The sequence below is a fragment of the Lissotriton helveticus genome, chromosome 1_1 (assembly GCF_964261635.1).
Source record: "Lissotriton helveticus chromosome 1_1, aLisHel1.1, whole genome shotgun sequence".
Lineage (NCBI taxonomy): Eukaryota > Metazoa > Chordata > Amphibia > Caudata > Salamandridae > Lissotriton > Lissotriton helveticus.
The window spans coordinates 253130095-253142780 of record NC_136057.1 but is presented as its reverse complement, the minus strand read 5'-3'; the positions used below and the strand labels follow the sequence as shown (position 1 = coordinate 253142780).

The 12686-nt window shown below is 43.3% G+C and overlaps 1 protein-coding gene across 1 annotated transcript in view; it reads right to left on the bottom strand.

Moving 5' to 3' along the window:
- Nucleotides 1–3418: 3418 nt before the first annotated feature.
- The window catches only part of LOC144769040 (glycine N-acyltransferase-like), a 304146-nt gene continuing 294878 nt past the window's right edge, over nt 3419–12686 (bottom strand). The window contains exon 6 of the mRNA XM_078653036.1: nt 3419–4784. Within this exon, the coding sequence (XP_078509162.1) occupies nt 4262–4784 (523 nt within the window). The 3' untranslated portion in view covers nt 3419–4261. The remainder of the gene's footprint in view (nt 4785–12686) is intronic.

Below are 12686 nucleotides of genomic sequence, written 5' to 3'. Positions count from 1 at the left end.
TGATGTCAGTCCGTTTTCTATAAGTTTAATAGTTATAGTTTTCTTATGTTGACCGGAATGAATATAGCATTCGGGTCATTTTCTTGGAGACCTGTGTCTTCCGCTAGGAGTCGAGCTGCTATTGTAGCTGTCTCCCTTTCGTCTTCACTTTCCGTCATTTTTACTAACAAAAAGCTTTTTGTTGCAGATCAAGTTTCAAGGGAAACAAAGATTAGGTGCACAATATTTTGGAACTCTGTATCCTTCAACGTTGAATAAACCCAAAACTATACATAGGATTCTTATCCTTCTAAATTCCGGTGGATTTTAACCTTTTACCCACTCCAGACGTCTTTTGGAGTATTTACGGGAAAAAGGGTTCTGTGTGAAAAAGCACGACTGAGTTACTCTAGTGTCTTGCGTTAGATTATCGCCTTACCAAACGTTGGGTGCCATGTAGTGTAGTTCCTATATTCCCAATAGGCTCTGCGCATTGGAATAATATAAACAGTAGTGTAGACGTAGGACTGAGGTCGACTAGGTCTCTACTGACTATATTAGACTTAATTAGTTTTGCCAGCTAGCTCAGAGGTCACTAGAAACTTTCTCGAATAAACAAGGAGGAGTTTAACTTCCCTGGATAGACAAGAAGGGATTAGCTTCTGACATGACAACTTTGCTCCCTCAGAATAAGAGTGTATCTCTAGAGTCGTGTGAAAACAATAGACAACTATTTTACTCAGTCAATCGTGCATACTTAGTTTCACCAGAGTGCAGAGAATAGAGAGACGGGCATTTTCAATAAAAGGTGTTATTTATTGAGCAGTCTTCTTTCTCATGCAAGAGAAATGAATTGCCACAATTGCAATACTTAGTATAAAGTAAAGTGCGTACAGTAAAAGGAGTATTATAAAATAATACTGTAAAAGCATTGATATGATTTCTTAGCCATATGATACTTTAAAATAGATAAAATATATACATACAAATATACATTGACTAACGTACTCAACTGGTGCTTCTAAATACGCCTACCCCGGTGTACCTGACCTAAGCCTAATACATGGGAAGGAGTAAATAAGTAGCAGTTTAAGTTAAGTTGGTTTTGCCAAGAATCTGAATCAAAAATTCTCTTTAAGGGTTTTGTCAGCTCCGTACCTGGGTAATAGAAAGCAGGAGGTCTGGTATCTCTTTCTCAGGACTCGATATCCCAGCAACCCGCAAGGGCGGCTGAGAACACCGGAGCTGGATTTCTCGGCAGGAGAAAAGACAGCGTCTCTCTCAGTGCGTCAAAAGGGAGGGGCGGCGTCCGTGGGCTCTCCGCATCAGCTGGGCTCTCGGGCAAATAGATAGCCGCTCTGCTCCAAACCACCGTGTGTTTGCTTAAGGCAACGTTGGTATATTTATACCTGAAAGGTGCCGGCTTTGACGTAAGGTTGGACATGAGACGTCACCAAGAACTAACAGTTCTTTCTGACTCTAGGAGTTCCTGTGTAAATCAAAACAAGAGCAGGGGGATTTCCCGGGCTGCTGGAGGCTTGGTTTGTTTAAAGAACGCGTTGTACTTTCTAAGAGTCTAGAGGAGTAGCCATGCTGTATTTGGACCGCATGGGTTGTTACTAAATATGGATATGATTCTTATGCCTTCATGAGGATATTATTTATTATAACCACATAAGGGCATGAATCAGGAATATCGAATTAGGGTCCTAGATAGAATTACAACAAGGTTCACAGTGAATGGCACCCACAATTCACGAGAAGGCAGCCTCACCTCACCTGGCTACGGCTCAGGATATGAGGCCCTGCTCTGTCAGTTGGTACCTCTAGCCTTCCTTGAGCCGCAATTGTCATAGGATTTTTTTCATAAAATGATTGAAGCATAGATAATTTACTTTCTTTTTCCCCTGAAGTCATACCCCCAACAGGGCTCCTACGCTATGCCACCAGTAGCGGCCATGTTGGAAAACATGCGTTCTAGATTTTCGAAACGGGTCCTGACACGCTCATACCGCACAGGCATGATCCACGTCATAAAACAAGGACCAAGGCAGCAACACGCTAAGATGTGGTCCCCAGGATAGAGATTAGGCGTATTGCCTGAGGCGGTCTTGATGAAGTAAGTTACTAGAAAGCCTTTATGAGATATGTTTTCCTAAAAATGGCAGCTGCCTGGGTTTAGAAATACCCCGTTGTATGGCCGTCTGTGGTACAGTTCCTTGATTGAGATATTACTTTCTTTACCAACAGGTTGTGACTACAGACCCCTCGACCCTGGTATAGACCAAGACGCTATAGCATAGTGTATTTTAATTATGTGAAGGAGTATTTAACTTTATTTCCTTTATGTTTCAAGTATTGTCTTGTCTCATATTGTCTCACAAGTGTATTTTTTGCCACAATTTTGGAAGTACGGATGATGATGCCGGGAGTACTCGCCCAGGAAATTTTGTTTATTCTTCCTTGAAATTTCACCGGATACACGTACTATATAGAGATACAGAATTTATAAATGAGGGACGGTGACATGAACTTTTGAAGAAAACGATTATACCTAGTCTTGTATTGCCTTGGGTCACAAACAGGTCATACCTGGAATGTGGTGTATGATTTTGCAAGGAATCTTTATGCCCTGATGAAGTCATTGGGTGATTGTTTCCCGTGACGAAACACGTGTCGGCTCGGTTCTCTGGCTACAATTTGTATGACCCCAATGAACATTGTATGAAGACTGACTATATGATGGAAATTTCACCCTTGTGAAGAGAAAAATAAAATAAAATAAATGGAACTGACTAAATGAACTTTTGAATACAGAAAGAACTAACTTGATCTAGTTTTCTTTTCTCTCAGACTTATTACTTACTGTGCTGTGCTCGGGGACAATAATTTATTGTGCTTGTATTCTTTGTGTTCACATAAAGGATTATTGGGGACGTAAGTGGCCATTTTCCCTTTGTTCCATTAAGCAACTTACTATAGGACCTACTGTAAAGATTGGCTTTGCGCAAGGTTTAACGCAGCCATGCTCTCTTTTTCTACACGCTAAAGAGTGGTTACTTGTTAGACCTATTGCACACCCAATATTTGGGTGAAACACAAACCTGGTTCGAGATGGACTTTGTGACCTGCCAGCTATGCTGACAGGCATGTGTCCTTTTAATGCATTTTACTTTTTTTTTTAACAGATACAAGATGTTCTTCTGAGACAACCGTATGTGTATTAAGTGCATGTACAGTGGGTATGTATGTGAGTGTCTTTATTTAAGGATTCATTTGGAGTGGAAAAAACTGGACTAGTTCCTGTGTGGTCCTGAGGAAGAGCCAATAGGGGAACAGCTCGAAACATGTTGACTGCCTATTACTGTGACACCTATACTCATTGTAATCTCAGTTTTCAGTAATAGCCCCTGATTTTAACCTTACCAGCTTGGGGTAGGGGGAGGATAATAAAACAGTAGCCCACTAGTTAGGTATTTTTAACTTCTTTTTTTCCTACTCCCCCGATTTCAAGTAAATACCAGTAGGGCTTCTGAATAATAGTTTAGTCGCAGCACGCCTCAATCCATAGAGGATTGAGATGAACCCCGATGATGAAGCATGCCACCTAGGGGCAACCCTGGTGGGTAAGGGGTCTCCAGGAAAACAGTTTTATCCTGATAAGCGATCACAGTGGATTCTCAGTGTATCCTTTTCCCTTAGGGCAAGAGACCCCGTGGTGTCACTCCTGTCTCTCAGTAAAAACGCTTAGTCTCTTTCTTTGCAATCATATGCTCTTATTTGTTTTATGAAATTGCATTATTTGTCATGGTGCTTGCATTAGGTATGTCACAAGAGGGGGTAAAAAGGTACACATCCGAGATTATGTGAGCAGCCACCACACATACGCACAAGCACACACCCATTAGCAGGCCTCTTCACTTACATCCCCCTCCAGCACTGCCCACAAATTGCAAGGGTGGAAGGGTTGGCCTGCTTGGAAGCATCAGAAGCACCTGAAAAAGAAATGTGCCACAATCCCTGGAGGACTGACAAGCCTTAAGGCAGCCTCAGCATTTATCAAACAGTCTTCATACATCAAGCAATCTTCATGTATGTTCCAACAGGATTTCATCTTTATGATAAAATGACAGTGACCCTGATTTAGCTGATGTTTCCTCTTATTGTCTCTTTTTGACATATCAGTCCTATGTGCTTTAAGTTTTTTGATGTTTTCCAAGGGACCATTTGTTGCTTGCAGGCTGCTTCTGAGTGTTGTCAGTAAAGCCTAATTCCCAGCATCCTATTTTATGAAATATCTAAATATGGTAAAGGGGAGGTGTGAACACATGCGAGATGACACAGTTGGAGTACTTTTAGGAAAACCTCTCCTGTGGTAAATATGTGTTTCCCTCCCTTGAGGCCTACAAATCGACTTAAAGTATTCACAAGGTGCTATGCGTAAACCCACTGTTTGTGCTACACTGTGTATCTGGACATTCTGCTTGCGGGTGATAAAGTGATATGGGAAATCATCCCACTGCAGATGGAGAGAGACAATGAAGGGTATGAAGAGGCTAGTTAAGACCCCCCTGTCTCGATATTCTGGCACAGTGTATCCCATCCTTATTTCTGCTGTCTGGTCCATGACGAACCAGGAGATGGGTTTTCCTCCTGGGTCACGCATGCACAAGTTGGGAAGGTGCTGGATGCATTGGCGGACTATTTTAAGACTGTTCTGATTCCCCCCATTTATCCAGAAGGCATTCACCATCTCAGCTTCAGCAGCACTGATCGCAGAATATTGAAATGTTGGCTGATCATCCCTGCAGAAACAAGACAAAGTAATATATACGAAGAATTCAACATGCATTGCTGTCAATCACAAATCAATATTCTTCCTTGTTACGTAAAAATAATTATTTAATTAGAGACTTAATTAGAGCAAGAATAGTACCACAACCAAGTTGATATGTATTACAAGTCCCAGTCAATTGAATCAACATGACCACATACGTTATGTGCAATTAAAGCCATCCTAGGGTAGACAACTCTAGTGAAGTTGATGGAGATACTACTGCATACCTTTTTACCTCCTTCACATGCTCTAGGCGAGATACCTGCCCTTTCCTTTGTGACCCCCTACACTCATTCTTCTAATCCGCATGTGGGTGTTAAAAAACAGAAACACCCTCCTTCCCCACACACTCACATTTCCTCTGCATCCCCTTCCGCATATCACAGGCGTTCTTCAGCATAGTGGGATGAATACATTTCATTTACAGTCATTCATAATTCAAACTCTCATATACTTTTCCTCTCAGCAACATGAAAGGGGTGACTCCCCATACTGACCTCAGGAGGGTTCACATTATCAACTGGATCACTCCAAATGCTATCCCCCACTCCAAATCATTCACTAATGCTAACTGTAAATGGTCCTTTCACCAACCTGTAAAAGTACTCCACCAGACCATTACTACTGGGGTGGCAAATCAATGTTCTTGAATGTTTTACACCAAATTGTAAAAGATAATTGTCCATCTCTTTAGGTACCAGCTGAGTTCATTGCTGGTGACTAATTACTCAGCATTTAATTATCAACTTAAGATGTGTTTCAAGAATTCAAGCACTTTCTTGGACTAATAATCCAACTACAAAATGAAACTCTTTGGTATTCTCCATCTCGCTCCAAACAAACCAGAAGTGTCCAAAGCTAAATTACTCACACACTGTTCTGGCAACTTTGCAGGTTTCTGAGGCCCTCATTACAATGTCGGTCATAAAGATCGTTCGACCGACTCGTCCTCGGAAACATTACAACCAACTCAACTGTGACCTCTCCAACTGCCGTTTTATGATCCACAGCAGGTAAAAATTCAACCTCGTCAGTCAGAAACCATTCTGCCCAACCGCGTCGGGTGGAAACCAGGCTGATCGGACTGAGTAGGTCGGAAAGGTTGTCACATAGGCATTTCGGTTATCCTGCCGAACAGATTAGGATGCATCTGATGCAGTTGCAGAACCGTGTCGGTTTCTGTTTTACATGGCAAGTGTAAAATACGAAAATCAGTAACAACAATAAGCATTGACAGTGCCCAAAAAAACCTTTGAATAGTAGGCACGCCCACCAATCCACCCATATAAAGACCCAAAAAATTAGCATGATCCTTTACTTCCACAATACTGCTGGAAGCCCAAGAGATGAGACCTCGTTCATTCCCTGCTCTCAACCTTGCACACACTCACACAGTGGATTACCACCACTTTACCCATATCACTTTTTTAAATTCATTTTCTTAAGCACACCCTCTATTTCACATTCACTCTCACCCTCACAATCACCCTCACACCCACCCTCACACATATCCCTCACCATGCCCAAGAAGAAGCTCACACGTTTTTAAGATAAGGAGTTGATAGTGCTTGTAGATGAAATCATCAAAGTTGAGCCACATGTATTCCGGACCCTAGTCCAACAGACCCCCTCAGCCAGAAAAATAAGATGTGGAACAGGATAGTCAACAAGGTGAAGGCTGAAGCACTTGTCCTGTGCTCACTGGATGATATGAAGAGAAGGTGGTATGATGTGAGAAGGAGGGTAAAAAACTGTTTGCAGAAGCACATGAAAACGTGACTGGTGGTGGCCCTCCTGAACTACCTGTGCACTTTACTTCCTGGGATGAGTAGGAATGTGCCAACCTTCTTCCGGAGAGCATGTATGAATTACCAGAAGGAATATATTCTGGCAAGTAGGTACTCCACATTCCACTCAAGTTAGCAACTGCGCTTCTGCAGACATCTCCGCAATGGTCACAGTAATATAAATGTTAGATTTTTTATTCAAACAAACTATTAGTTAAAACACATGTGATGTGTATGTAATACAGATAAACCACATGTCTGCAATGAAAATGAAAAGATTAAAATCATTGCCATGTACACACTTTCTTCCAAACTCACATCAAGGCTTTGTGCTCCAAACACCAGTCCCCAGTGTTAGCCATCTTGCCAGTACATTTCCACTCACTGTCAGGAAAGCAGAGTCCAAGGTAGGCTGGTTGGGATGGATGGGAAGGTGTGTGGAGGATGGGGCCTGATGGGATATGTAGTCATTGCAAACACTCCTCCTACCACCCAGCCCAGGAAGCCCACCAGGAACAATGCATTCCTGGCAGTGAGTGGAAATATACTGGCAAGACATCTGACACTGGGGACTGGTGTTTGGAGCACAAGGCCTTGATGGGTGTTAGCTTCAAGTGAGACATCAGTCCTCAGTGTCAGCCATCTTGCCAGGACATTTCCACTCACTGTCAGGAAAGAAGAGTTCCAGGTGCGCTTTTGGGCTGGATTGAAAGAGTGTGTGTATGGCAGAGCCTGATGAAAGTTGGAGTAATGACAAACACTCCTCCTCCCCACATAGCACAACCACTTATTATGGGCCTATTGCAACCTGACAGTTAGTGGAAATGGGGCAAACACAAGGAGATGATGGACGGAGAGATGAAAATCTTCAGACACTGACCCCCAGTCATGGATCTGCATTGAATCCATCATCGTTCTTTAGCTCACTTCGCCGCCCCAATTCAGACACAGCTATATGCAAATCAGTCTGGACCCTGTGCCTCATGGGAACAGCCCAGCCCGAAATGCTAAGCCATGTCTTCCCTGGACCTGAAACAAGAATCCAGGAACCAGTTTCGAGCTAACAGCCCTCTTCAGCCACGCTAGCTTGAATCCAGTGCGAAAGTGACAAGGGACCCACCTCTGGGCATACCCTGCCAACTTAGGGTGAAAAAAGCAAACACAAAGAGATGATCGACGGAGCACTGAAACTTTTCAGACACTCACCCCCAGTCATGGATCTGGTTGAATACATCATCGTTCTTTAGCTCACATCACTACCCAAATTCAGACACAGCTATATGCAAATCAGTCTTCACCCTGTGCCTCATGGGAACGGTTCAGCCTGAACTGCCAAGCCATGTCTTCCCTGGACCGGAAACAAGCCTCCTGGGACGGATTTTAGGCTATCAGCCCTCATCAGCCTGACTCCAGTGGCAAAGTGAGCAAGGGACTTAAGTGTGGGCAGACCCCGCCAACTAAGGGCCAACAAAGCAAACAAAAGGAGATGGTGGAAGGAGCGCTGAAACTTTTCAGACACTCACCCCCAGACACGGATCTGGGTTAAATCCATTATCATTCTCTAGCTCACTTCAACACCCCTGTTGAGACACAGATATATGCAAATCAGTCTTGACCCTGTGCCTCATGGGAACAGTCAAGTCAGAACTGCCAAACTATGTCTACCTTGGACTATAAACAAGCATCCTGGGACTGGTTTTGGTCGAACAGCCCTCATCAGCCAGGCTAGCTTAATCCAGTGGCAAAGCATCCAACTCACTAAAAAGGCCATCTACTTGACCCGCTCTTCTCCAACAGTCGGAACTGGTCTAGACTGTCTATTGAGTCCTGGAAATTTACTCTTGAGAACACCAGTCCTGTCTTAGATACCGACCTTGAAATTGCTAACAACAAAGTTAATCAATTGCTGGAATCATCGTTAGACACGCTAATCCCCAAAAAATGGATGACCAGTAAAAAAGATAGGCATTGTTCAACCTGTCTACTCACCCAAACTTAGAGAACTGAAACAATTATGTAAATGCTTGGAGAGAAGTTGAAGAAAGAACTTCTCCATTATTGAAAAATCTAAGTATTGAGAAGCTTTTAAAGCCTACAAGGCATAAATTAGATTGGCCCAATCCGGTTACTATGAAAAGAAGATTATTTCAGCCTCCAAGTCCCCCGTGAAATGTTGAAAATTGCGAAATCCCTCCTTAAGCCCTCTGAGTCCCCCTTGCTTCCAGGGGACACCTTAGGACGTTGTAATAAGTTGGCACACTTCTTCTACAAGAAAATTGAAGATATTTACCCCACCTTTCCCCCCCCCATCAGTCTCTGCAAATATCTCCCCTGCAGATGGTCAATCCCAACTGCTAAACCCTATCATGCAAGCGCCGGGACGCCTCTCCGCTGAGGCAGCTGTGCGCTATACAAAATTACCTAATATAACATAGCATAACATCTTTCAGGAAATCCCCATTAATGGATTAAAACTACAAAACTGGATCAATTTATGGAATCTTTTGTGCGACAAAGCCTTTCAGCAGTGCTTCCGGTAAGGGAGTGAGATTACGTTCCCTAATCCATTGTCATTTACTTTTTCAGGCGGTTGGAGGGCAGACCGCGTTTCTGGGAATGCACGCATTCTATTGCTAATACTGATGACATTGAATATATGGATGAAATTGAGTGCACTCCACTCTATAATTGTGATATTTTCAAAGATGTTCATATAAGGTGTAGTTTATTAGTCATCCTTTTTTATTCTTTCTACAAAGGTGTAGTTTAATGATACTGCATAATTATAGTTAGTTTGGTAAAATGTAGCACATCTGTGCTGTTTGAAAGATGATCATATAAGGTGTTATTAATTACATTTCTGTTATTAGTTTGTACAGAAGGTAAAGTTAAATGTTGCCATATGTTTTAAGATAGAATGGTGAAATAAGGTGTTGTTAATTATGTGTTCTTTATAGTAGTTTGAGCTAAGGTATAGTTGAATTGATAGAGCAAGATTTCGCATCGCGACTTGCTCGATTCAAGAACCTCGAAAATCTATTATAATCTCGTAACTTAAATTGTTCGTTTTACTAATTTTATGAATTTTGAATGTGCGTGGGTATCATAGAGATGCTTGCCTATGTGTTTTACTAATGCGATTAATCCTTGTTCCTAAAATGGCCGCTGCTTGACTTTCCTCTTCTGCGCATGTGTCAGTCACACTCACGTGACTTCGTGTAGAGATAGTTTTGGAGGGAAAGGGTGCGCATGCGTAATAAGCAATAAGATGGCTGTGCCTTGATAACGTGGTGAAGCTTTGTGCTGCTGCTCTTGTGAAATTGTTCGTTGCACTTATCATTAATGCATAGTATATTTTTATAATGATGAACCTAAAATGTGAAATCATGACATGTAATACATTCATTTATTTTTATGTACTAATTTGTTTTCGCTTACTTTTCATGTATCACGGGAAATGGGGGTCCGAATGGGTCGTGAGCCATTTTGAAGGTCCTTTCTGCGCATGCTCAAAATGCGAGGCCAAAGACAACCTTGGACCGTGGAACTCAGCCAGCTGGCAGCCACAGTCAAGATGCTCCTGAGAGAATTACCTCTGACCCAGGAGGATGGAGCCAATGTTCCTATGTTGTTACAAATGTATAATTTTTCATTGTATTCAGTGCGACTTCTCGTGGGAACCCAAATCTTGCTAGGCGGCACCTTAGGATGCAAAATAGGCCTTAGAATAGTCTGTTCTGATTGGTGTGTTAACCAAATCCTACCTTAGGACCAATCCAAATTGGGGATTCTGACACTTTGCAACATTTGGGGGGTGGTACCCTGTCCCAAAACAGTATAACTAGCCTAGGTTTAGCTAGAGAAATTGTCCGACTTGTCTGAATAGCTGACCTGTCACTGACCCAACGCACTCAATAGGTGACTCGATACAGAGGTGCTGCGGAGCTCTCTGTCTGAAATCTGACCATAGACTCTGAAGGTTTTACTGAACCTTAAGTGCTGGCGGAGCACTTTTTCTGGAAATTCGCTGACCCAATCGGGGTCCTGATCGATAGCTGCAGAGAGGGTGGAGCGCAGGTGTTGCTTCCGAACTGCGGGTGCTGGTCGTATCCTGGTGGTCCTGTCCTGATCCGAATCTGGGTTTCCTGTCCTGTCCTGCGGTGTCCATTCTGCACCTGCTGTCCTACTGAGGGTTATCCTTCCTTGAGGGTTTTCCTGTCCTTAACTGACCCGTGGCCAGGGTTGGTTTTCACACCAGTCTAGGTAAATATTGCTCTGAAATTCTTAAACTGCACCTTTCTATTTTTCTGTCTTTGCTTTAATAAAGACATACCTTTGCACGTGAATAATTTTCCATGCTTTTTCCTGCAACCATTGCATTTCATAAAGTCATTTGCATTTGATTTCATAGCGTGTTCCTATGTTACCCTACCTTTTAGAAATCATTTTCTGTATTGCAGTTTGTAACTTCCTGATATGGTCTTGGTTTTTCTCTCATAAAACTGACTAAGTAACTCAGATTTATAGCGTGTTCACTTTGCCCTTATCTTAGTTTTCCTCTCACTTAGCGGGTTCCCTGTCGCACTAGCATTCTTTTGATAAACTGTATGACTGCCCTTTATTTGAATTTAAGATAAAACTTTCAAAACTTCCAGTTGTCCGTGGTCATTTCATAAAGTGAAGGTTTTAGTGTTGGGTTTTGTACTTTGCTGTCTTTCCTTTTACAGCTAGCTCCCTGACCCATCGTGGTCATAGGTACCCATAACAGTGGATGGTAGGTTGGGTACACTGGAAATATCGAAAAGGAACTCACAATTATTGGTAGTAGATTGTGTGGTCACCAGATCAATGTATATGTAGTCTGTCCGGAATTCGGTTTAAACTGACTCTAAACGACAGTACACTACCGGATGAAAATTAGCTGACCTGGTTTAAACCGAGTGTCACTGATTTTCATCATTGTTGCAGGTTTTGGCCACTTGGGGGAGCCAACGCATAATAAATTGTGGTGCCTGACGCGGAGGTGTCAGGCGCAAACACTGCTTCTGGGCCGGTACACACACGTGGGGAACCCTGCTGTGAATGCCCCCAGGGCAGAGCAACACCAGGCCCTCTCCCCTGTCTGGCTCACTTGGGGGGAGAGGAGCTGTTGTGCTCTGCTGTCTTACTGGGGCCAGCCGCACCCGACTATTTCACAGGTCTTTAAAAAGACCGTTTACTTAACAGGGCTTTGATGTTGCTAACAAAGGAGTGGGCAAGAGGGATGGGCACCGGGGAAAGAGGCGGCACGCTTGTCATATCTGGTCTCTCACTCGTCTCCTCTGGCCCAGCTTTTTCTTCACCTGCAGCTTTATAACCTCTCTCTCCTGACACACGTTCTCTCCCTCTCGCGCTTTGCTATCCAGTCTCTCTCCGCTTACATGCACACCAGACACTTTTACCTCTCTCCCTTTCTGTGCTCTGTTGGTGTTATCGAATAAACATTTGCAAGCCAAAAGAAATGCAAGCGCTTCCCCTTTAGCTCGGAGGCCTTGCATCAGTCATCGCCCTGCCTGCATTTCGCGGGTGAGCTAGCCTGTAATTGTCTCATTTGGCAGGTTTTAACACTTCCTGGCAGGGGGGCTATTAAGGCGAAGTATTTGCGCATACCTATCAGAGGCAGGAATAAAAGCGCGCCCATTTCGATGTGTGGCTCTGCTATCCAACCCGACCTTCACTCCCTTTCACGCACTCCCACCCCTTTAGGCTAAACTGCAGCTGTGTTGGGGGTCACGGAGAGCACCGAGGTGTCTTAAAGCAGACCCAGAATACCTTTTTGTGAAGGCAAATTTGTGTCCGACCTGAAAACCATTGTGATTCCGAAGGAAAATGCTTATTAAGAGATGTGGCCGCTTTGAGGAGACTTGAGGCTGTTGTCACATCGAGGGCTGCTTTGAACTTAACAAGCACTGAGCATCGTTGTTTGCTGGTAATTTATGTCACCTTTTCCTAGTCTGTGTAAGCTCTTTCTTTTATTGCGTTTCATTTCTGTTTTACTTCTTGAACATTTTCCACTCCAGCAACTACTGTTGAAGCTATCACAT